The sequence below is a fragment of the Rhineura floridana genome, chromosome 1 (assembly GCF_030035675.1).
Source record: "Rhineura floridana isolate rRhiFlo1 chromosome 1, rRhiFlo1.hap2, whole genome shotgun sequence".
Classification (NCBI taxonomy): Eukaryota; Metazoa; Chordata; class Lepidosauria; order Squamata; family Rhineuridae; genus Rhineura; species Rhineura floridana.
Genome location: NC_084480.1, coordinates 183,782,161 through 183,806,054, shown reverse-complemented (window position 1 = coordinate 183,806,054; position 23,894 = coordinate 183,782,161). Strand labels below are relative to the sequence as shown.

Here is a 23,894-nt window from a genome sequence, read left to right as displayed (position 1 = left end):
AGGTAACAACTCAGCGTTAAGAGTAGATGCCTTGCATTCAGACAGTCAGTTCCAATTTCAATCTCTGGCAACTCCAGTTTAACGAGCATCAGGCAGCAGGTAATAGGGAAAACGGCTCTCTTTGAGACCCAGGAAAACTACTGGGATAGATGGATGAATACTCTGACCTGGTAAAAAGCAACATACATGTGCAAATCCATGACTTCTAACAAGCTATGAACTAAGGGCCCTGTTCAGATATAACAGCAAATCCTAATTTAATGTTACAAGCAGGGCTGTAGAGTCGGAGTCGTGGAGTCGGAAGCAATTTTGGGTGGAGTTGGAGTCGGAAGAAATGTACTGACTCCGACTTCAAAATAAAATTAATATTTTAATATTAATATTAATTTATTAATATTAATACATTAATATATATTTGCCATTTATGAAGGAGTCAGAGTCAGACAGTAGAAAAATTAATATACATTTGCCATTTATGAAGGAGTCGGAGTTGGACAGCAGAAAAATAGAGGAGTCAGAGTCGGTTTCACATACTGACTCCACTGCCCTGGTTACAAGAACAAGTCCAGAAAAGACTTCAACTTAAATGCCAACTCCTTCCCCTCCCCTACATGTGCCATGATCCTAGTCTCCCAACCCTGCTTTAGCAGCAAACATTTGCCTCTTTGTCTGGATAGGCAAACATTAGTTTGCACTTACTTGCCAATTAATATGACAAAGCCTGGATTGTAGACAATTAAACTAAATTTTCAATTTGTTTGTCACTTTCCCACACAAATGTGCCCAAAGTCGCTCACAGCACAACAGAAAAAGTACATATTACTATAACATAATAACAATCCAATGCCTATTCAACTGCAATATAACAATCCTAACAAAGAATTTGCAATAATAAGACAATTGCAAACAATAATTTTCCTCTTCAAATGAATTGGAAAACTATGGTTTGTCACTAAAATAGGACCAGAAGTTCATAATTACAGTGCATGAAGGCAGAAGAGAGGGTGAGGAGGGAATGTGCAAATCCAACATTCCATAGGGCTTGTTCTTGGTTTTGGATTATATCTGAATAGGCTCAATTTATGTGTGTAACATTTTTTTGTTCCTGTAATTTCTATTGTCTGCTTAAAATAACCCCCAGGATATTTTAATCATATAAAATTGTATATATGCCTAGTGACCTACAAAAATAGGATAGGGTTAGGCAAATGCCTAACCAAGGACATGCAGGCAGATGTGCAGGGACTCACAGAACGCACCAGCACTTCAACTTGTCCATAGGAGTGCTCACTTGCTCACATGATCCCATTCAGAGAAATCTTCCCCACACAAATACAGAGAGCCTGTCCCAAGTCTACTTAAAGGTTCTCAAGGGGTGTGTCTAATTGCTGCAATGTCTTAGCTTGAGAAGTCACGTATGTAAACTGATCTATGAAACACTCTAAGCTGAGATTTCACATTAAACATAACTGAGAAAAGCACACTGGTGTGTCCAAGTCTGAATCCAACAGAGCTGGCCAGGACAGTATCCAAATTTGCTGATGATACCAAATTGTTCAGAAAAATGGATTCCAAGGAGCTCCAAAAGGACTTTTCCAATAGACAGTAAAATAGCACATGGAATTCAACGTAAGAAAGCATAAAGTGATACACACTGGGGCATAGATGCTCATAGGGTTTGAACTGGCAATAACTGACTAGGAATGAGACCTTGGGGTTGTAGTAGATAGCTTGATGAAGGTATCTACCCAGCGTGTGGCAGCTGTGAAAAGACAAATGCCGTGCTAGGGTCATTAGAAAATATACTGAAAGTAAAACTGCAAATATCCTAATGCTGTTATACAAATCTAGGGTGCAAAAGTGTTTCTGTTTTTTTTCCCTCTCTCTCTTACTACTAGAACTCGGGGGCATCCAATAAAGCTGAATGTTGAAATATTCAGGACAAAAGAAAGTACTTCAGGACAAAAGAAAGTACACAATGCATAGTGAAATTCGCTCTCACAAGAGGCATTACTGGCTACCAACTTGGATGGCTTTAAAAGAGGATTAGACAAACTCATGGAGTATAAGATTATCAACAGTTTGTAGCCCTGAAGGCTATAATCTGCCTCCACTATTGGAGGCAGTATGCCTCGGAATACCAGTTGCTTGGAATCTCAACCAGGGAGAACACTGATGCACTCAAGTCCTGCTTGTGGGCTTCCCATAGGCATCTGATAGTGAGAAAAAATGCTGGACTAGATGCGCCTTTGGCCTGATTCAGCAGGGCTCTTATGTTCTTATGTGCCAGAAGGGTGCTGCCCCTCCCCACTGGTTGCCCCCACCTAAGTAATTAAGCCACTATTCTCTTAGTCTCCCATTGCTAATATGATTATAATAATGGCCTACCTTATGGTGTTGTTATACGAGTTACAGAAATCACCACAGTGACACATTTTGAACACTAAAAAATCTTGTTCAGGCATTATGCCTGAACAGGTAATGCCAATACAGGTAGGAGCTGAATAGCTGGGTGCACTAGACCTACCCCCAACATTCCCCTGCACATCATCTGTACCCACTGCACCTCCAACCATCCTGTGTTGGGTGGAAGGATCTGTAGGGAGTTCTAAGTGCATTTGGCCAAAAATGCACAGAAGCTTCCCCATACTTGGGAATCCTGAGAACACAAGGCTCCCAAATGTAGGGAGGCTTCTAACCACATTCAGTCAAATATGCATAGAAGCACCCTTAAGACTCCTGTTCGACACAGGACAATCAGGGCCAGAGCAGGTGTGGATGTGTTTGCATTCCCTGTTCAGACATAACACCTGAACAGGGTTTAAAATGTTATCTGTCAGCCATTATTATGCCTTCTCCAAGTGATGATATAGAATAAAATTATTTGTTTACATATTTATAAAATGGTGTGCAACCAGATAAAATGTTATAAAAGATACAAACTCTAAAAATAACAAAACTCTTAAAACTGCTAAAACCTCTATAAGCAAGAAAATCATTTCTACAATCTGCAATTAATATTCCATAAACTGACTGCATCACACTTCAGGGAAAGCCTTTTTAAACAAACATATCTTCACTAGCCACCTAAATGTCAAGATACTAGGCACCTGTCTAATTTTAGCTGGTTACTCATTCCAGAGGGTTACGTAGATGCTCTACTACAAAGAAACAGCCTCTGGGTCATATGGTACTGTTAGTATGCCCTAACACAGTTGTGGGGCAGCAATACATAGGGTGAGGCAGTCCCTTAGGTAACCCAATCCCAAGTTGTTTAGGGCTTTAAATTGTTAAAAGCAAATCCTTGATCTGCACCAGTTTTATATGGGCAGCCAGTGCAGCCAGAGGTATTATGTGGTGTTAATGGGATGTCCTAGTCAACAGCCTATTCTCTCTCTCAACAACTCTCTCTTAAATCTGCAGAACTTGATCAATCATTGGGTCATAGTATTTTAAACCTTTGACGCTTCTGCTTTGAGGCAAACTGAGGCAAACCTTAACTTCTAATTTCCCAATTATTTATTTATTTCCTCAGAATAATTTTAAAAAGGCACAGCTGATGGCTATATGTTCATATCAGTTCTTACTGCCTCAGTCTCTCCCTCTTGTGCTAGATCTGAGAACACAGCAGATATCTGTGCTAGCTATATGGACTACCATAATACATTTCAGCTGAGTTCCACACGCTGGATCAACTGTCAAGTTGTCTCCCCTAACAGCTGCTATACAAACAGCCCTGGATATCTTAGATTCTTAAGAGAACAATCACACTATCTGCATTAGTTTGGAATGATGCACTTATTTGGCACAGTCAGTCTAGGGTCATTGCAATGCTAACAACAGAACAATTTTGCTTTTGTTTCAAAAAAGTTTATTTCACTATTTGGAAGATCCACAAATTGCTACATAGTGCCAGTGGCACTGAGTGGAATTGGGAGACCTGATTCAAAATCCTAGCTTGGTGGGTGGCCTTAGGCTAATTCCTCTCTTTCTCATTCTCAGCCCATCATTTGCAAATAATTAAGCAGTAATCACCTGCCTCAAAATATTGTTGTGAATAAAAATAAGATTATAAAGCATTCTGCAGAAACATGTTTTTCTCTTTAAAGCCTGCTACATACAATTTGTCAACCTATTACTCTTTTAAACTGGTGTTGAACAGAGTTATTTCTCCTTATATTCAAGAAACATTTCTGCTGCTGCTCCATCCATCAATGCGGATATTATTTCTACAGGACTGATTGTCAGTTTGGTGCTCTGAAGAACAAATATATTGGTAAACAACATTTCTCAGGTATCTGATTAGTTTTCCTTTCTTTTTTCACATTTCTACGTGCCCTGAGCCTTCAGAATCTGAAAAAATAAATAGCCTGCTCTGTGTAAGAAACAAAGCTCACTGTTAACTGTCAAACCATCCTAAAGAACCTAAATACAATAGATTATAGACACACAAAAATATTGTTTAGGCTTACAAATTTTTGCGGCTCAACCAGGGTTCAAACATACCACAAGCAAATCATACACACATGAATAAATTCCCTGTTGCCCTATCGCCTTTAATGACATATTTCAAGCATCCATTACACATTTGACATGAATAAGGGAATGTGAACTGAAGCACCAAACTTCAGCAGCACCCTCATATCAATCTTTCCAAGTTAGATTACTGCAATGCACTCTACATGGGACTGCCTTTAAAGATGGTTCAGAAATGGCAGCTTGTGCAAAATGCAGTGGCCAGATTGGTAGCAGGGACCAGACGGTTCGAACATATAAAACCGATTCTGGCCCGCCTGCATTGGCTGCCTGTATGTTTCCAAGCTTGATTCAAGGTGTTGGTTTTAACCTATAAAGCCTTACACGGCTTAGGACCACAATACCTGATGGAACGCCTCTCCCAACATGAACCCACCCGTATGCTACGCTCAACATAAAGGCCCTCCTCCGGGTGCCTACTCCAAGGGAAGCTCAGAGGGTGGCAACAAGGGAGAGGGCCTTCTCAGTGGTGGTCCCCAAATTATGGAATGATGTCCTTGATGAGGTGCACCTGGCACCAATACTGTTATCTTTTCGGCGCCAGGTCAAGACTTCCCTCTTCTCCCAGGCATTTTAGCATGTGTTTTTAAATTGCTTTTTAAAAATGTGTTTTTTAAATTTATATATTCGTTTTTAATGTTTTTAATTGTTGTAAACTGCCCAGAGAGCTTCGGCTATGGGGCAGTATATAAATGCACTAAATAATATTATTAATATTATTAATATTATTAATATTAATAATATTAATAATAATAATAAACAGTATATCCATATGACCTGGTTTCAGCAATTTAGAAGAACTACTCTGCTACCAGTAATACTCTGTACCAATGTCTATAAAGGTATAGGAGGGCTCCTGTTTCAGACGAACAACCCATCCAGCAGAAAGGGGCAGCAGGTCTCCAGATTTCCAGAGCATCAGGCAGTTGCCAGCCAAAACCCTGGATTTGTCTGAAGGCTCATTCGGGCAAATCATACATTCTTCTACTGAGATGCTCCCACCCCCAATTTCCAACATTTTTAGAAAAGGACTACTAGTGACACTCAGCTGAACAACACTCAGTATCATTTTATACAACACCCCCTTAACCCACACTATACCCAAAAGGCCTCTAAATTAACTCCAAAAAGAATTAAGCCACTGCTTCACTCAAGTGAAGGAAAAGAAAAGAAATAAGGTGTAAGGTAATTGATTTGCAGTCTCTTATTTATTCAACTAAACAGATCAAGTCATATATACTTGGCAGGATAACTGAGCTGCAGTTAAAATTATACAGCCATGAGAGTGGCTGCCATTCTGATGCTTCCCATAAGCTCATTTCAAAACAAAACCTTACAAAACTTGATCAGGATCCTGGATTGCATGGCAGTTTCTAAGTACATTCAGTCAAATATGGAGGTCTAAGTAGAACTCTTGCATATGGGGACATTGGGATAGGTCAGGCAAATGCCTGAAAAGGGCTTATGCATTTTCTTAACAGGCATAAAACGTTAGCAACATCATCTTAATGGATTATCCTTAGCCATGGAAATGTTGCTAAATGTAAAATGCATTGCTTTCAACATTGAGAAAGCCAGTAATCCTTGTATGATTATTTGTTACTTAAAATGTAAGCCTCAGAAATAAAACCATTTCTATGTATGCCTTTAAGTAACTCTCTTGATGTTTGTACAGTGTGTGAAGATTGTTAATGTGGGAATGAACATGGGAAACATTAATTGGCATTGGTATTATTGATTGAATTTTCATGTTATTTTTAAAATACGGTTTTGATTTATCTATTGTATGCATTGTATTTTTACTATATATTTCTTATGTAATTTTTTTTTGTAATATGTTTTATAATATGTTGTTCACCACTTTGGGGGCCTTTTGGCCAAAAAGTGGTACATAAACTATAACAACAACAACAACAACTTACAGTCCTGAACTCAGAAACGCTTGCTTAACAAACCTCTACATTTTCATGGCAATACACAAAATAGTCAGAGAGCATCGAGAGTCCAAAGTGTAAAAACAGAACGAAAAAAACCAGACCACTTTTGGACTTTCTGTCAGTGGTCTCATAATTTGTTGAAATTAATTAAAAATCAGCCATGTTCACAGAGTACCTGTAATCCTATTACAGACCTTGCCCCACACTCTGACCTTCATCTTCTGCAGTTCAAAAGTTTAAAAATTGCCTGACCTATTTTTAATTCATTTAAGAAATTTAGCACTGGAGGCAATGATAAGGCCAGGCATGCTCAGTAAGAACCAACTGTCAGTGCTCAAAAAACGAGACTCACAGCTGCTTGGCTTGCCTAATCAGGGGGCCACACCAACACCAGACCTTTATTTCACTTTAGAAAGTCATAGCTTCCCCCAAAGAATCCTGGGAAGTGTAGTTTGTGAAGGGTACTGAGAGGAGACTCCTATTCCCCTGACAGAGCTCCAGCAGCCAGAGTAGTTTAACAGTCAGCCACCCTGATTGAAGGTCTGTGAGGGGAACAGGGCATCTCCTAGCAACTCTCAGCACCCTTCACTAACTACACTTCCCAGGATTCATTGGGAGAAGCCGTGACTGTCTAAAGTGAAATAAAGGTCTGGTGTGGACGTGGCCAGGGACAGCTTTGGTTTAAATTTGGATGGGAGACTACATGTGCTTGTCGTAGAATAAAAAGATGGGGAAAACACTGAAAACAATGATACTATTCACAATGTTTTCCTTTTGGGGCTGATTGCAGGTGTTCCCACCACTCACTATATGCTCAGAGGCACATGTTACCAAATTATTCCAAGCTACACAGGAAGTGGATTGGACTGTGAAAGTCCAACCCAAATTGTGTTTGCATTTTGACAAATTTGTAGGGCAGTACAATATCTCAGAGAGGAGGTCTGGTCTCCTGCTCCCCTGGTGCATTCACTATAGCTGCTCAATTTCCCTGCTTTTTAAAGTTTGATAGAAATATCTGTTGGCTGTAGGTAATTATTAAACCGCAAGGGTTTTTTGCCTATTAGTGAATATATAAAGAATATTAGTGGCAAGTTTGTACTGCAATTGTCTAAGTGTATTTTCCATTCAAGTTATAACTTAAAGTTACACTAGCTGTACTGGTGGATTCTTTTCTGAGGTACCATTTCACGAGCAAATAACAGCTCTAGATTTCTTTTACAATTTAAGTAAATGTTCACATTACAGTTTTAAGTACTCTTGAGGTATGCTTCATACATACTATTTTACCTACATGGCCAAACATTGCTTTGTGTGAAAATTCATATATGTATTCTGCAACTTGTATACCTAAAGCTGACAATTAACACAGTTCAGCATTACATGAGCTTTTTTACTTGCAACTAGACACTAGAAAGTAAATCATGCCACAACAGACAACATAATAATGGCTGTTCTCTCAAATCACTTTCTCTTGAATGTACTCATCTCAAAGTCTGATTACAAGAATATATCAGTGGAAACTGGGTTTAGTAATGGACTTTCCTTCTTATGATATCTGAGACAGAGAGAACAATGCACTAGGTAAAGACTCATGACCTCAACTACCTTCTGGCTCATATACAAATTAACTCCTTATATGGCACTGACAATCACCATGGAAGATGTAAGCATGTGTACATGTGAAGCTACCCTATCAAGCTGATTAACAAAACACTTCATTTGTTTTGAAAATGGGTTTACAATACACTTCAGAGCACCAAGTATATTAGCAGCACATTCATGAGTAGAAATTAATAGTTGCAATGATGTTTTTCTGTTTATATGTAAATAAACATAACTTTTCCACTCTGAGCCATCATCAAAGCAGCTTACAAAAAGACAAGCAAACCAATGGCATTAAAACCACACCAAATTAAAACCAACAATACAACTGTTAAATTTTAAAGACAGTAACATGTTAAAATCAACAATCTTCAAGGCCGCAAAAAATCTTGGCAGAAAAATTTTCAACTGAAAGATCCAAATAAATATAAAGCAACACATGTCCCTCTTCAAAGCCTTGTCTCCTGGAAAAGCCTGCACAATGCCATCAGAATGCCATACAAGTGCAACCTATGCAGAGCTTGGAAAAGTTACTTTTTTGAACTACAACTCCCATCAGCCCCAGCCAGCACGGTCACTGGATTGGGCTGATGGGAGTTGTAGTTCAAAAAAGTAACTTTTCCAAGCTCTGCCTATAAGTAACTGTTAGCATTCAGTGTTGATTTGGCTTATGTCATGCAACTTCTGAGGTCACCACAATATTTCTGTTTTATTTGTTTTTATATGCTTTTATGTGTTTTTATTTTGCTTTTTTTACTGGTTTTAAGTTGTATTTTTGTTTTAATTATACATTGTTTTTAGACTGTACACTGTTTAGAGATCTTTGAAATATTAATTAGTATATAAATGATTTTAAATAAATATTTCAAAAACAAAACTGTGCTAAAACAACAATTGTTGCACCCAATCCTGAACTTTCATTTGCCCCACCAGAGGATAATAGAATCAGGTCATACAAAAGCAAGCATGTTTGATTCCTGACCTGCTACTCAAAATGTCTGTGAATTAAATGTTACATTTTAATTCAGGCTTGTAAATAGCCACTCATCAATTTGTTTATTACGGCAATGAAAAATCAATCTTCAGGTAAAGGAAGTTTTTGCAAGAAAGTTGGCTCTTTCTATTTTCTTTCTGCCTGTCAATGTGCCACAGTCAGCTTAGGTGCAAATGTGTGTAGGTTAAAAAGCTAGCGGAATTTTTTATGGGCTAGTAATTTCTGAATACTTTTACTTGCAAGACTGTCTTATGCATTTAGCTTTGTATTTCATCTTATATTCTCAAAGGGGCTCTGAACTTAGTTCACAAAATTTTAAAGAAACCCATATTACTTATACTTTCTAATTAGCAATTAATTTTATGTTATCCAAGAAATCACACACGTGAGATTTTGAGGAAAACAAAGAGTTAATGTTATAACAATACTGAGTGATTTGTTCTTGTTCTGGACACTTGTACCCAGCACTGAAGAAAGTGACCAGCCATTATTTTCTTCAGATGTAGCAAAGCGTTTCTTGAAAACACCATTAACTTGTAGTTAGGACAGTAGAGAATATGCAAATATATATTTAGTACACAGCCTTTTTCATTATTTCATATGTATTAACAACCCAAATTCCATTTCCAAAAAAAATCAGCTTGTAGTCTTGGAGTATAATCCAGTCCTTTCCCTAAACGCATTTATTTATTATTTATTTATTACATTTGTATACTGCCCTATAGCCAAAGCTCTTTGGACACATGCAAAGTCCCCGCACTTGCAGCTATCTAAATCCAGTTGGGCTCCTGATGGTAGTAGGGACCACAGAAGAAGGGCAACAGGAGACTGGACTGTCCCCTTAACTTTGCTCATAGCATTTTGCTCTCCTCCAATATTCTCACTTGAACTTACTTTAAATATCCAAAATTCAACACAGCATGAATTAGAAGTTACCAGTAAAATTCCACCACCACTACCCTAACTGTGCAGTTCTTTATTTTCCTGACTCCACAAAGTCATCTCCTGAATGATGATCTGCACCCCACAATCCTTGAGAATCTGAAGCACAAGGTGAATTCAGTGCTCCAGTGCATTTATGAATATCCAATGCTTTGATTGATATTGGTCCCAATATCAATGAATTGTTTAACTTGTAACATTTTTTTCAGGATTTCAATTTATAAAACAAAGATTCAAAAATCAAGACAATACAAGATTTACATTTTAATGTATCACTACATGCAGGAGTATTTCTAAAGTGCACTGCAAGATACTTGGTTTCTGAAAAAGTTTATCATAGATGTACATTTTGATAAAACTTTTAATTTTTTTAAAATAGGCACTTAAATTCAAATGACATTTTTAATTAGCTACAAAAACTTCCATTTACCAAAATTATACTAAGGAACAGAATAAAAAGTACTTAATCTACTTTATGTAAATTAGGATTCTGATACTGCATCATCAAAATTAAACACACTGACTTACAATACACTGCTACGAATTTCCAACACAATGTAATGGACTGAACAAAAAAAATAATGTAATGTGGTTAAAAACTCTGGAGAAATAAATCTCTGAATCCTCTGAAGAAGCTTATTGACTTCTGCAGGCAGGAACAACTAGCAGTTTACAAAACACTTGATTTTTTTCTCTCTCTCTCTTTTTCTTTATTAAAAATTAAGACTCACCTGGGCTTGGGCCACCTTCCTCATAATCCTGTTCGTTCATAATCAGAAGACTAACTCTTCAAATGTTAAAAAGTGAAACAGCATTAAACTGACAGTTGCCCTCTAGTTTTGTACAAGACCTCAAATCCCATTTCCCGATAGTAGTGGATTAATCCTGAAGCAAGTCATCAAAGCTCCATGCAGTTTAAAGTATGCATGTGACACAAAGCCAAGCTGCGTGCAGCAGCAGTACTCTCCAACAGATTAAGCTGAGAGAGATGTTCATCGGTGATAAATACCCCTCTCTCACACACACACACACACCACACACAGAGGAACAAGGGCAGGGTCTACATCTCTATCAAGTGTCGCCAGGTATAAAGCCTTAAATTACATCTAGAATCAACTAGCTGTTTGCACCAGACGATGTCTCAGTTAAGGAACTATTTCCATCAGACAAGGCATCCTTGTGCATATGAAAGCAGTTACCATCAAATAACAGGTAGGCCATGTTATACATAAACCAACATTTTACATAGATAAAATATTTAATCCTAAATCCAGGGGATTAAAGAGGAAGTAAATTATTTTTAATTTATGTTAGCTCTTAGTGGCTCTTGGGACAGTGCGTAGTGCAGGGGTATAGTCGTCCAGAGTCTTGGGGGGTCTTAGACCTTTTATTTTTTGGGGAGCAGGGTCTCACCAGGGTCCCTGTGTCTCCAGCATCCTATGAGCCAATCAGTGTAAAAGGGGAGTGTGTTTGCCACTGAGAAGAGTCTTCTAACATGCTTCCTTGTCCTTTCCTGCTGATTGAAACCAGTCAGAGTGAAAGGAGGTAAGTCAGCCACTGAGAAGATTCTTGTCAATAGCTAACACTTCCTTTTCATGCTTACTGGCTCCTAGAGAGGTCTGTTGTTGTGGGAGAAGGCATTAACAAGGATCTCATTTAGCAAAAGAAGGGGGAAGGGCGTGGCTATGACTGTGATGAAGGCACCCTGCACTTCTGAATTTGCCACTACACTACTGGCAAGGTGTTTGGATGGAAAGTTCCTAGGAGGGAGAAGATCCTGCAGCAATCAAGGTCAGAGGCACTTTTCTCTTAGCAGCACATGTTTAGCATTAGTATAGGCACTTTGGAGGCTGCAGTCATAGAAATTGCAGAGTCAAGGAACATATGGGAGGTTTTAGCCATAGCAACCTCTTCCCAGCCCATCTCCTTCCTGGTTAGCTGGTTTCAGGAAAGTGTCTGAAACGCTGCTGTAGCCCTCTTCTAATGTCAATGGGGGATTAGTACCCTCGTCCACAGATTCTCATGCACACAACAGTATGAGGAATCTGGGCACTTGCCTGCCAGAAAGATCACTGCTGATGATTTGGAAAGTGGGACGGGAGAGCTAGACTGAAATCCCGTACAGTGTACATATTTATCTGGGAATAAGTCCCACTCAACTACATTGAATTTCTTTTTAGCAGACATGCACAGGGTTGCACTGTTAAGTTTAGAGGAGAGCCTGAGTACAAAGAGTATATGGAACCCTGCATATTCCCTTTTGAAATGATCAGGGCATAGAAAAAGGCAAGTGCTTTCTGTCAAGGCCAATTCATATATTTGTTTCAAGGTGTTAGGAGTCCTCACAGCTCATATAAGGAGCCTTTTGTGACAAAAGGTTGCTCTGCCAGAGAGAAAGCTTCCCCGTCTTCCTTGTGATTTGTAAACTTTTTGTCCCACTTTTACATTCAGTTAGCTGTCTGTTAGCTATTGCCTATCTATTAGCTACCAAGCCTTGTTAAAAGTTTTATTGCCAATATATCTACAAAGCCCTGAACGCCTTGGGGCCAAAAAAGCAAACCTAGCAAAACACCTTATTGATTGATTGATTGATTGCACTTGTATACCGCCCCATAGCCGAAGCTCTCTGGGCAGATTACAGCAATCAAAAACAATAAAACAAATATACAATTTAAAACACATATTTTAAAAACAATTTAAAAAACAATTTTAAAATGTAAAACACATGCTAAAATGCCTGAGAGAAGAGGAAAGTCTTGACCTGGCGCCGAAAAGATAACAGTGTTGACGCCAGGTGCACCTTCCCATTATATCCCTGATTTCTCTCTCCAATCTTCCAAGACAGCCTTGCTGATCATAGCACAATTGGCAGAATGCCATCTTATGAAATCCTGAAAGCAGGCTCTCACAGTAGCAGCGCCCACTCTATGGAACAACCTCCTACATAATGTTTGTGAGGTGGAAACAGTGGCAAGCTTTAAATGTCTCCTGAGGACCTACCCATTTAAGAAGGCTTTCATAGGCTCATAACATACATTACACTGTTGTGTTTTATCATTCACTGATAGATTCTGTTTTTATTGATGTATTTTTCTCTTTTTTGGTTATAACACTGTATATAAATATTATTGATATAAATAATAGTTACCCACATTGGTGGCTGCAAATTTGAAGTGAATCTTTATGATAGCCCCAAGCGTGAAATAATAAACAGATTAAAAAATGAGGAGATTGTGAAAATCACTATACAACGACCTTATCATCTTAAAATGGTCCTAAATTACATCTTTGAGAGCCTCAAAAATATTTTTACAACCTGAGGAAGTCCACTCTGGTTGTTTTGAGATATATTGTTCTAGTTATTCTTGTAAACCTTAACACGTACAAAAAAACCTTCCAAGCAATATAATCAGAAGGTATTGTTATGGGTTTGGGGATATTTCTATGAGTCCCCTTCCAGTCTCTGATTTGGAACCCTGCACCTGGACGTGAGAAACCAGCTCTGCTGGCCAGATGAGTCCCCTTTGTTAGTCTAATGTTGTTAGTCTCACCCAGGTGAGTTAATGGGTCTATCAAGTGTCCATTAATTGGCAAATGAGCCAGGGAGATTCTATTGTTATTGAAACTCTGCAGGAAAGCCCCCCCCCCTTCCTGAGGCCAAGGACAGGCTTGTGTTTTTAGTTGAGTCTGAGGAAAGACTGGGAACTGGAGGCAGGCAGAGAGGCTGGCTTTCTGTACCATGGCTTTAGGGTACCTCCTGTAAGCCTGATGGAAAAGAAAGATCTATTGGGCTGCTGATGCTTTGAATCCCTCCAATTTAAGCTCAGGTTGGAATGTGTGTAAATAAATAAACCATATTTCATAAAGACACCACAGTCTCTGCTAACCTTCTTTCTAAGGAAACCAAACCCTTGAGTAAGCACAGGGACCCCTAGAAATCTCTTAACGCTCAGAGAGTGGGGTGACGCACAATGGTATCTTATCAACGTTTCCTTTCTATTCATTTATACCCTTATAGAAGTTAGCAAGCCCACTGCTCTGAAACATCTTTCCTAGAGGACTCCCAAATATTCATGTTTTATGCTGTTTTTAGCTATAAATGCTATCAGATGTTCAATCAATCATCAATTAATATATTATTGATATTTGAGAGAAAAATCAACTACACTGCAGTCAGTCCTCCCCCCAAAAAATCTATGTAATCCACTACAGAGGTTCTTTGATGACTATTAAATATCCTGAATGGTATTATTTGAAGGAATACGAGAAGCTGCCTTACAATATTGGTCCATCTACGGCCTTGTAGCTGGGGGGTATAAATGGGGGCACTGACCTCCCAGAGTTGTGCTTCCCACCCCCCAAGATTTTGGGGAGAAATTGTATTCTTTGTAATTTGTGACATGACAGGCAATGACAACCTCCACTTAAAGAATGACAGCTTGCTTTAAGAACAGGAGCCATTTAAGAATAGGAATCTGAAAAATTCAGTGAATAAGACAGGGCGAGTGCACAACAAAAGGCTCATCTGGAAGAGCCCCAAAATAGCCTGCTCACTCAAGACTTTCTTTGAGGGTGGATTTTTCATGATTACGATCATCCCATAATTACTTAAGTGACCTTGAAAAAACCCAGCATGTATAGTAACATGATTCTTTTTTTTTTTACAATAATTTTTATTCAAATTTTCATAAAACAAACAAAACAAAATCATAAAACATTCAAAGACAAAAAACAAAACAAAAATGATTAAACAAAAAAAATAAAATGTTGACTTCCCATTTGTCGCAGATCAGTTATAGGTCTACAATATATAACAATCCTGTCTCTTAAATTACATTATAAAATCACTTTCCTCCAGTAGTTATCTTAATTAATCATCAAATCTCATAGCCATTACTTTATTCTTTCCACAAAAAGTCAAAGAGAGGTTTCAATTCTTTAAGAAATATATCTGTCAATTTTTCTCCAAATAAACATGTCGATTAATCCATCTCATCAAATCTGTTAAGTCCAATAATTTCAATAGCCATTATTCCATTATCCATATTAATTCCATCTTCCATCTTCAGTAGTCCTGTTAAGTCCAGTAATTTCAGTGTCCAATCTTCCATTATCAGTATTCCATAATAATCTTGCTGTCATAGCCATAGTCATATAATAAGAGTCTGATGGGAATTTCCTCTATCCCAAATATTTTCTTGCCATCGATTCTGAATAAGTTGCTGAAATATTGTTATAAAGTCATATCTCTGTTCTTCTTTTTTACAAAATGCACTGGCTCATCTCTTGAGAGTTTTTCCATTGTCACATGGCTGCAGTTAATTCCATAGATTTTCTCTATATCAAGCTCCATCACGTCATTCCAGTCCAGAAAATTATCCAAGCCATTGATAACTTTATCTCTAATATCTTCATTAATTTCTTCAGAGATAACGTTAAGTTCCAAACAGTAGATTTTATTTCTAATATCCATAAACTCCAGATCTTTTTCCAATTCCACATTTGTTCCAATCTCCAGGGCTTGTATCTTCCCTTTATTTTTTCTTTTCTCATCTCTGATCTCATTCTCCTCTCTCACAGGATCCCCTATTTCTTTAAGCTCCTGCGTCATTTTGCTCAGTTCAATTTTCAGCTCCTTACTGCCCTGTCGCAGGGTTTGTTTCGTTATCTCAATCTCATCCATCATTTTCTGAAACATAATTACTTCCAGATTCTCAGCCACTTTCTTGATTGCCATTTTTAAAACCACGAAAACAAAACAAAACAAAAATAAAGAAGAACCACTTCTTATTTCAGCAACAATTGGGTTAATATACCAGGCTTGATGACATCACAGTATAAACAGAGCAGCCTGCCTTATCTCTCTATGTTCAAGAATACAAAACAAATTTAGTTCCCAGCATCAAAACAGTTAGTGGCGTCGTGAAGAAGCAGATTCGTCAAAATAAAATAGACCAAAAAGAGAATAGTCCCAGACAATATAATGTTCCAAAGTTCATATTTTTTATTTTTTTCTCCTCGGAATAGAAATCCCTCTTCTGTTTATATCTTTAGAATGCACTTCCAGGACAGCTTTTTGCAATAGAAACAGAGATAAGCTGTTAATTTCGTGAATAACAGAGAAGAGTTATAGCTCACCCAGAAGTTCTTTAAAGCTGATTCATTTGACAAATCTCTTTTTGCTGCAACAATTTAAACCAAGTAAAAAAAAGAAAGAAGGGTGCTTGCCTGTTAGTCCGTTTTCTCTTTGAAGAAAAGATAAACGTATCGCATTAATCAGATAGAGCTTGTTCGGAAGTCTGTCCGGCATTGCTGGCTGGACCTTTTCTCATAAATTAATGAAATCCAGTCCTCCCAACAAAAACAGGCTTTTGAGGTTGATCTCTACGTTTCTCCCTGCCCGGGAGAAATTTCATTAGTCAAAAAAAAAATGTTCTGACTGATTTATATCTGAATAAGCTTCTTGTGAGGCGGGAGCCCGTCTCAAAAGCAGGCACAAGCTAAGTCACCCTTCCCGGAAGTCGTATAGTAACATGATTCTTGAAGAGTTAAATATTAGAACTTTGTATTATGGGCTAGCGTTAGATTCAACCCCTTGGACTTTCCTTTGCTCTGCTTTTCAGTTTCGGCTTTGTTCTCTACCCAGCCAGTTATAAAGAAAAATGTTTGTTTCCCTGCAGTAAGAATTGTAAGAGTTTGTGTATTTTGCAGTTATTATAATAAGTACAGCAGGATTGGCTGCTTATGGGTAAAGGGTTAAATAAAGAGATAACTTAAAAGTGATCTAAAAAAAAAGCTGCCCTAAGTTACCCTTTATTCTTTTAAAGCACTCACTATACTCACAATCATAGTGGCTATTTTTTCTTCTTTTTCATGAGCACTTGATGACAAAGGATGAAAACAGTCGTAGAGGAATAGAAATATTGCTGTGTACACTACAATTATCTGGCTAGCTAGCCAACTAGGTTGTAACTAATTTCTGATTTTCCCAGTACGTGCAGCTCAGCATGAGGCCTTTCCAGGGTTTCTAGACAGACAAATCAAGCCAGTAACCAGTTTAAAAATCTAATTGATTTCCACAATTAGTTTCCAATTGCTTAGTTAGTCCTTTATAAGCCAGATAAAAAGTTTTCCCTATATTGTCCAACAGAAAGGAAAATCTAAAGGTCAGGAACAAGACTAGAAGAAGGGACTCAAGGAAGAGTTATCAAACACATCCGAAAGTACTTATTCTCTCTCTTGCTTTCCCTAAACTTGCAGTATGGACAAGTTCATTTTTCAGGAGGAGTCTAAAACTGAGATACCTAATGCAGCATTAAAGCCAAGCTCAGGAGCTTACTGTCATCATCAAAGTAATTTAGTTCATGAAGAATCAGAACAAGGAACAGACCACAAATGAAAGAGGCTGTAGCTATAGGCAAAGTCAAGCTCTTAAGTCTGGTATTCCTGGGGATCTCTCAGAAAAGGGTGAGACAATTCAACAGTTTATTTATTCATACCCAAAGAATACTGACAAGAATAGTTCCAGAAATATGAATGGTTAGAGTATTCTCTATCAACTGATGTAGCTTTCTGCTATACTTGTTGAAATTTCCAACCACACATGTCAAAACAAGATGTGTTCTCTTTTAGAGGTTTCGAGGACTGGAAGAAAGCACTTGAAAAATCAAGAGGATTTTACAAACATGCTATATCTATAGTCCATATTTTAGCAATGTCTAATGTGGCACAACAAAGAAAGGTGCCGATTTGGTGTGTGTTGCCAAGACCTGGGTGGGTGAACTGGGAGGAGTTGATCTGACCCAGCTTTGCCCACCTGGATACTTGGTGCAACACCAGCACAGGCTGCAGGGATGGGGGGCTGGAGTTGCTGTGGTCTACATAACTTCCATCTCTGTCATCAGGAAACCACTCTGTCTTGGAACTGCTGTGAGGGCCTGCTCCTGGTGTTGGGCCAAGGAGACAGTAAACTAGGGTTGCTACTGGTGTACCGTCCACCCTGCTGCCCAGCAACTTCTCTGACTGAGCTAGTAGAGGCTATCTCAGCTGTGGTATTGGAGAAGCCCAGAATGATAGTCCTGGGTGATTTCAATGTCCATGCTGAGGCTGCCTCTAGTGTTCCAGCTCGGGACTTCATGGCCTCCATGGGGCTGTCTCAAGTTGTCATTGGCCCAATGCATAGGGCAGGGCACACCCTTGACTTGGTTTTTGCTCCAGATGGAGGAAGGGGTGGTCTGGAGATAGGGGGGTGGATGTCACCCCATTCTCATGGTCAGACCACTTCCTGGTGAAGTTTAGACTTATGGCTTCGATCCTTCCCTGCAGGGGTGGTGGACAAATTAAGATGGTCTGCCCAGGAACCTAATGGAATCCACAGAATTCCTGGATGCCCTGGGGGAGTTCCCAGTAGATAGAACAAGTGACCCAGTTGAAGTCCTTGTCACACTGTGGAAAAATGAGGTGAATCAGGCTCTTGTCACAGTTGCCTCCAAGCGCCCTCTCCAACATTGTGGAGCCCGGTTTGCACCTTGGTACACCAGTGAGCTAAGGACAATGAAACAGGCTGGATGACAGCTAGAGCGAAGTGGCGAAAGACATGCTGTGAGGCTGATCGGGCACAAGTAAAACATCACAACTGTGCCTACTGTGTGGCAGTGAAGAAGGCCCACTGCTCTGACACCATTGCATCCTCAAGTAGCCCGCCAGGGGAGCTTTTCAGTATTGTCAGAGGTCTGATGACATCAACTCCAGAAAATGGAGTTTAAGAACCTTTGGAGGCCCACTATGAATTGTTTGCAAGGCACTTTGAGGGTAAAGTTGCTTGCATCCATCTACATCTACTGTAGTCCCCAGTGAGGTCTCCAGTGCAACATCTGCTCCAACTTCTTGGGCACAGTTTCAGTGATGCAGCCTGATCACATGGACAAAGTGCTTGCAACAATGCAGCCAGCAACTTGTCCTCTCGACTTTTGCCCTTCTTGGCTAATTAAAGCTTGCTGAGGGGGTTTGACTGAGCGGATCTAAGGTGTGGTCAATGTATGGTTGTGGGAGGGATTGTTTCCAGCTGCCCTGTAAGAGGCAGTGATCTGACTGCTCTTGAAAAAGCCCACCCTGGACCCAATGGTTTGAGACAACTACAGCCCAGTCCCAAATAGAGATGTAAAATTTCCAGAAATTTTGAAGCCATGGAAAAAACCTTCCCCCCCCCAGGGGGGGGGGTTCAGAAAAAAATTGAAATTTTCAGAAAAATTGAAAAAATGCAATATTAGCACTTTTTATAGATTGAAAGTCACTTTGTTACTTCAGGAACATACAATGTAATTACGTACAAGTTGGTTTGGCATAAAAGTATCACATTTGGTATACTAAAAGTACATTTTGTTCAAACAATTATTACTGTAAGGAACACCTGAACTGTAAGGAACCTCTTTCATTTTGCCAGAGCAGGCTAAAAACAATTAAAAAAACCCTAAGAAACCATCAACATTAATAACAAAGAAAATTATGTATGTCTCTGCTAGTCCTCCACAGTGTCAAGCAGACATAAAGTATCCATTCCCATAAAAAGAACTGAGAAAAGGGTTAGACCAAGATTCAATGAAACATTTTATTCACCATGCTATAATAAAACATTCCATAATCCATTTTTTCTTCATTTTTTCAATTTTCCAATTTTTCAGAATAAAACAAAAACGGGTTCAGAAAAAAATGGGAAAAAAACATTTTTTTCTGAATTTTTCCAGTTTTTTCCCCAGACCTTCACATCTCTAGACACAAATACCCCCTTCTTAGGGAAGGTGATTGAGAGGGTTGTAGTGCAGCAAACGCACGTACTCTTGGATGAAACAGAGTATCTTGACCCATTACAGTCTGGGTTCAGGCCTGGTTATGGGCCTGAATCAGCCTTGGTCGCCCTGATAATGACCTTTATCAGGAGAAGGACAGAGGAAGTGCGACCCTTATCCTTACTTGATCTCTCGGTGGCTTTTGATACCACTGACCATGGTATCCTTCTGGGCAAACTTGGTGAGATGGGTATTGGAGGCACTGTTTTACAGTGGTTCTGATCCTATCTCCAGGGTCATTTTCAGAGAACAGAATTGGGTGATTTTTTCGGGCCCCTGGCAGTTGTGCTGTGGGGTGCTGCAGGGCACCATCTTGTCCCCTATGCTGTTTAACATCTATATAAAGCCCTTGGGAGCAGTCATCAAGCGATTTGGGGCGAGGTGTCAGCAGTACACTGACAATACCCAGCTCTATTTCTCTGTAACATCTGAATCAGGAGAGGCCATGCAAGCCCTGGACCACTACCTGGATTTGGGGGTGGGCTGGATAAGGGCCAATAAACTGAATCTGAATCTTAGCAAGACAGAGACGCTGTGGGTTGGTGGTTCCCGAGTTTGGATAATTGGTCAGTTGCCTGCTTTGGATGCTGTCGTACTCCCTCTGAAAGACAGGTCTGTAGTCTGGAGTGCTCCTGGATCCATCAAAGATGTTTTTAAAGCTTTTTAAAAAAATGTTTTTAAAGATGTTCTGTTTACTATATTTTTCAGTCTGGTTTTATGATGTTTTAAAGTGCTTTTAGTGCTTTTGTTTGCCACCCTAGGCTCCTACTAGGAGGAAGGGTAGGATATAAATCTAACAAACAAACATAGGGCCTTTTTCATACAACAAAGTGCTCTACCACTGAGCTATAGCCCTAAACTGGAGTTTCTAATAGCACAATCCTATAAAGCTTCACTCAGAAGAAATTCCTACTGGATTCAATGAGATTTATTCCCAAGCAAGCATGCATAGGATTGTGGTCTACAACAATATGCAAAGCTTAAAGTGATTTCTCTGTATTTTTTCCTATAAGACCTCAGCTACTCCCATTCCCACAGTTTCACACAATCCAAACAATGCATGTTACAATTACATATTGCAAACACAAACATTGGTCAGCACCCCAATATTTATAAAGAACAACACTACTGACCCATATACACACACACCCAGTATCACATGGTCACTAATTACCTGGCACTCCTAATTTTCATTCAGAGCAATTTAAAAAGAAACTTATTCTGCTTATTTCCATCAAGTCTAAATAAGAATAATTTCTGTATTATTCTTAAAAAAACAGGAAAATGAAATATTAAACTCAAAACATGCTCCACAAGTCTGGAATCCTAAGAATCTTTATTTGGGGGCAGGCTCCATTAAACTAAGTACAACTTACTTGTAAGAAAATATGCACAGGATCCCACTACACATCCAAAAGCAACCCAAACGGAAAAAACTAGCAAGTGATCAATATCTCCTTTTGTACATAAATAGATATATAATTGCTACACCTGCAATCCCAAAATTCATGAGACCAGAAAAACTCAATTTCAAGTAGCTATGCTTAGAATGGGTTTCTTGTTATTACTCTTTTGGTAGAGGCAAACTACAACAATCAGTAGACAATAGGTAAGTATAGACAACAGGCTAGGCCTGGCAACCAAGAGGTCTTCTGTATCTTTAAAAGTTGTGCAGGGGGAAGGGAGAATTCCACCTTGTGGTTTTTCCCATTACAGTGTTGCAAGAAAACCTGCACTTGGCTGAATTTTCTCTTCTCTTAAAGATACAGAATCATTCTCAGGCCGAGCCTGGCAACCCTAGTAAGTATTAATACCATTGTCAGGCCACACATAATAAGACTACCCTAAACCTGTAGAGCAAATGATTAAGGTCAGATAAGTTCTGTGGTTTTTGCTGCGTAGATGGCACTCAAACAATATACTTAGTAGGTCGATATCCACGAAGTTACAGGTTCAAACCCCACAAAAAGGGAAATAGAATGTTAATATTTGCAATAACATTTTCATGTGAAGTGTTTCTAGGTAACTTAGAGCAAGTGTTTTACCCAGTTTCAACATCCAGCATATCCAGAGAAAAGATTTTAGGCGGTAGCGATGGGAAAGGTTTCCAAGGTCTTGGGATGAGAGCTAGTCAGAGAAGGCCAAGCTAGGCAAGAAGCAATCTAAATGACCAAGGCTTGAAATGGCATAGGTCAGCCTTCTCTATTACTATTAAATTTAGCTTTGTTAGTGGAAGTAATCATGTTTTACATTGTGATAAGGTTATAACTTGAGAGAAATGCCCATGTTCTGTATCTGTGGATCACCTCTCTCTTGGCTCCTTAATTATTTATATCGTTCTTATTGAAGAATTTATAGCATTTAAAATGTTAACATTTTAATAAGGGACCATAAATGTTTTAAACAGCATGGATGCTTATCTGTTCAAAGAAAAAAATTCTGAAGTCCAACTGGGCAGATTTCTTGTGATCTTTCCTGAAGCGTATTAGGGAACAGCTTTGCAACTTGCTGGAGACTACTGCTATAGTGGTGGAGCTTGATGTTAGTGGATTTGTACAGAAAACAACTGGTGGGGAAAGGATTAAGCCCCCCATGCCTCAACATTCCTCCATTCAAAATTACAGCTTCCTAAGGGAAAAGAAGTGAGGGCTTAGTTAAGAGCATTTCCACATAGCCTGCAGTTAGCTTCTCGGGCAGAAGCCCATCCCAAGTCTGATATCAGACATCCTTTTACTGGAAATGCTGGGATTCATCCTGGGATCTTCTGCTTATAACCCATGTGTGACATTAAAAAGAACAGAACAATGCTATAAAAGCAATTTTAGCAAAAACATTGACTTAAAAATCCATGTCTGATTCAAAATTTGAATCTATATATATATCATATAATGTAAAACAGCAATAACATTCGAAGGTGGGGCTGGCAAAGTTGATACCACAGATGGTACAACAAGTATGTAAGATGGGATTTAATTTTTCTATGTGCTATCTAAGGAGCATATTATTTCTATATATGCGAGCAATACCAATAAAGTACAAATGTTAGTCTGTGATCACTGAGATTACAATACTAGATATGCTGTCTGCAAATAGCATCATGTTCTGAAAACTAATCTGCACATGTCACATCTAGTGCCAGCTATGAAATGATTATATAAAACACTGGATCGTATACTGAGAAACTCAGTGCAGAAAGTTTACTAATCTAGAGAGAGAGAAATATCTTGAGAATATGAGCTTTCAAAGCATCCCATTAAACAAGATCATTTACATTCATGTAGTAAACTAGACATACAATGTTTGCTGTGTTGAACTTGTGTGATGCAGTAGCTGAAACGGACATGTATAATTTGTGACCCATCAAACCATACACAGAGCACTACCTATTCATTATGGAATGCCAGGTTCACGTTTGAGCTCACACACAGTTTTACTGTCCCAGACAGGCAGCACAAGCAATACACTTACGAAGCACCTGGTGGGTGGCGTTACATAGTAGGTGGGCTGTATTCAGCCTCGCAGATCACAAATTATGCGTATCTAGGCTAGAGTGTTTTATCACAGCCATGGGAACCCCCCATCCCCACTCTGCTATGAAACTCAGTGGGAGGGCCTTGAATAACTCACCTCACAAGTTGTTGCAAAGATAAACAGTTTCTCTGAGCTCCCTGGAGAAGTAGGATACAAATCTGGTATTTCAAACTTACATACAATTATTTCAGACAATATACGAGATGCTTGCTGATGTCACAAAATTAAAGAGCAAGCTAACATACAGGTGTACCAGGTGCTAAGCAATCACTACTGGAGCCCATTTGCCCCCCTTGTCTCTCCCCCCATCATCCTTTATATTTTACTTATGTTCTATTTCTTTGATTACTATAACTGTTTATAACACTTTCATTATTTTATATCTTTCACATAACACCAAATATCAGATCTAGATGGATTTAGAACAGTGCAACCTTTAAAATATCAAACCGAATTCAGTTTGTAATTCATGTGTGATGCTTGGGGCTACCTGTTTTGGCCAATGAC

The 23,894-nt window shown here is 38.9% G+C and overlaps 1 protein-coding gene across 7 annotated transcripts in view; it reads right to left on the bottom strand.

Moving 5' to 3' along the window:
* SLC12A7 (solute carrier family 12 member 7) overlaps positions 1-23,894 on the bottom strand; it is a 180,964-nt gene that overhangs the window by 131,313 nt on the left and 25,757 nt on the right. Inside the window, exon 1 of one of the 7 annotated variants that reach the window (XM_061588724.1) lies at positions 10,743-10,961. The exons of the other annotated variants lie outside the window; for them this stretch is intronic. Coding sequence (XP_061444708.1) covers positions 10,743-10,782 — 40 coding nt within the window. The 5' untranslated portion in view covers positions 10,783-10,961. Of the gene's footprint in view, positions 1-10,742; positions 10,962-23,894 lie in introns of those variants that run through there. 7 annotated transcript variants of the gene reach the window in all.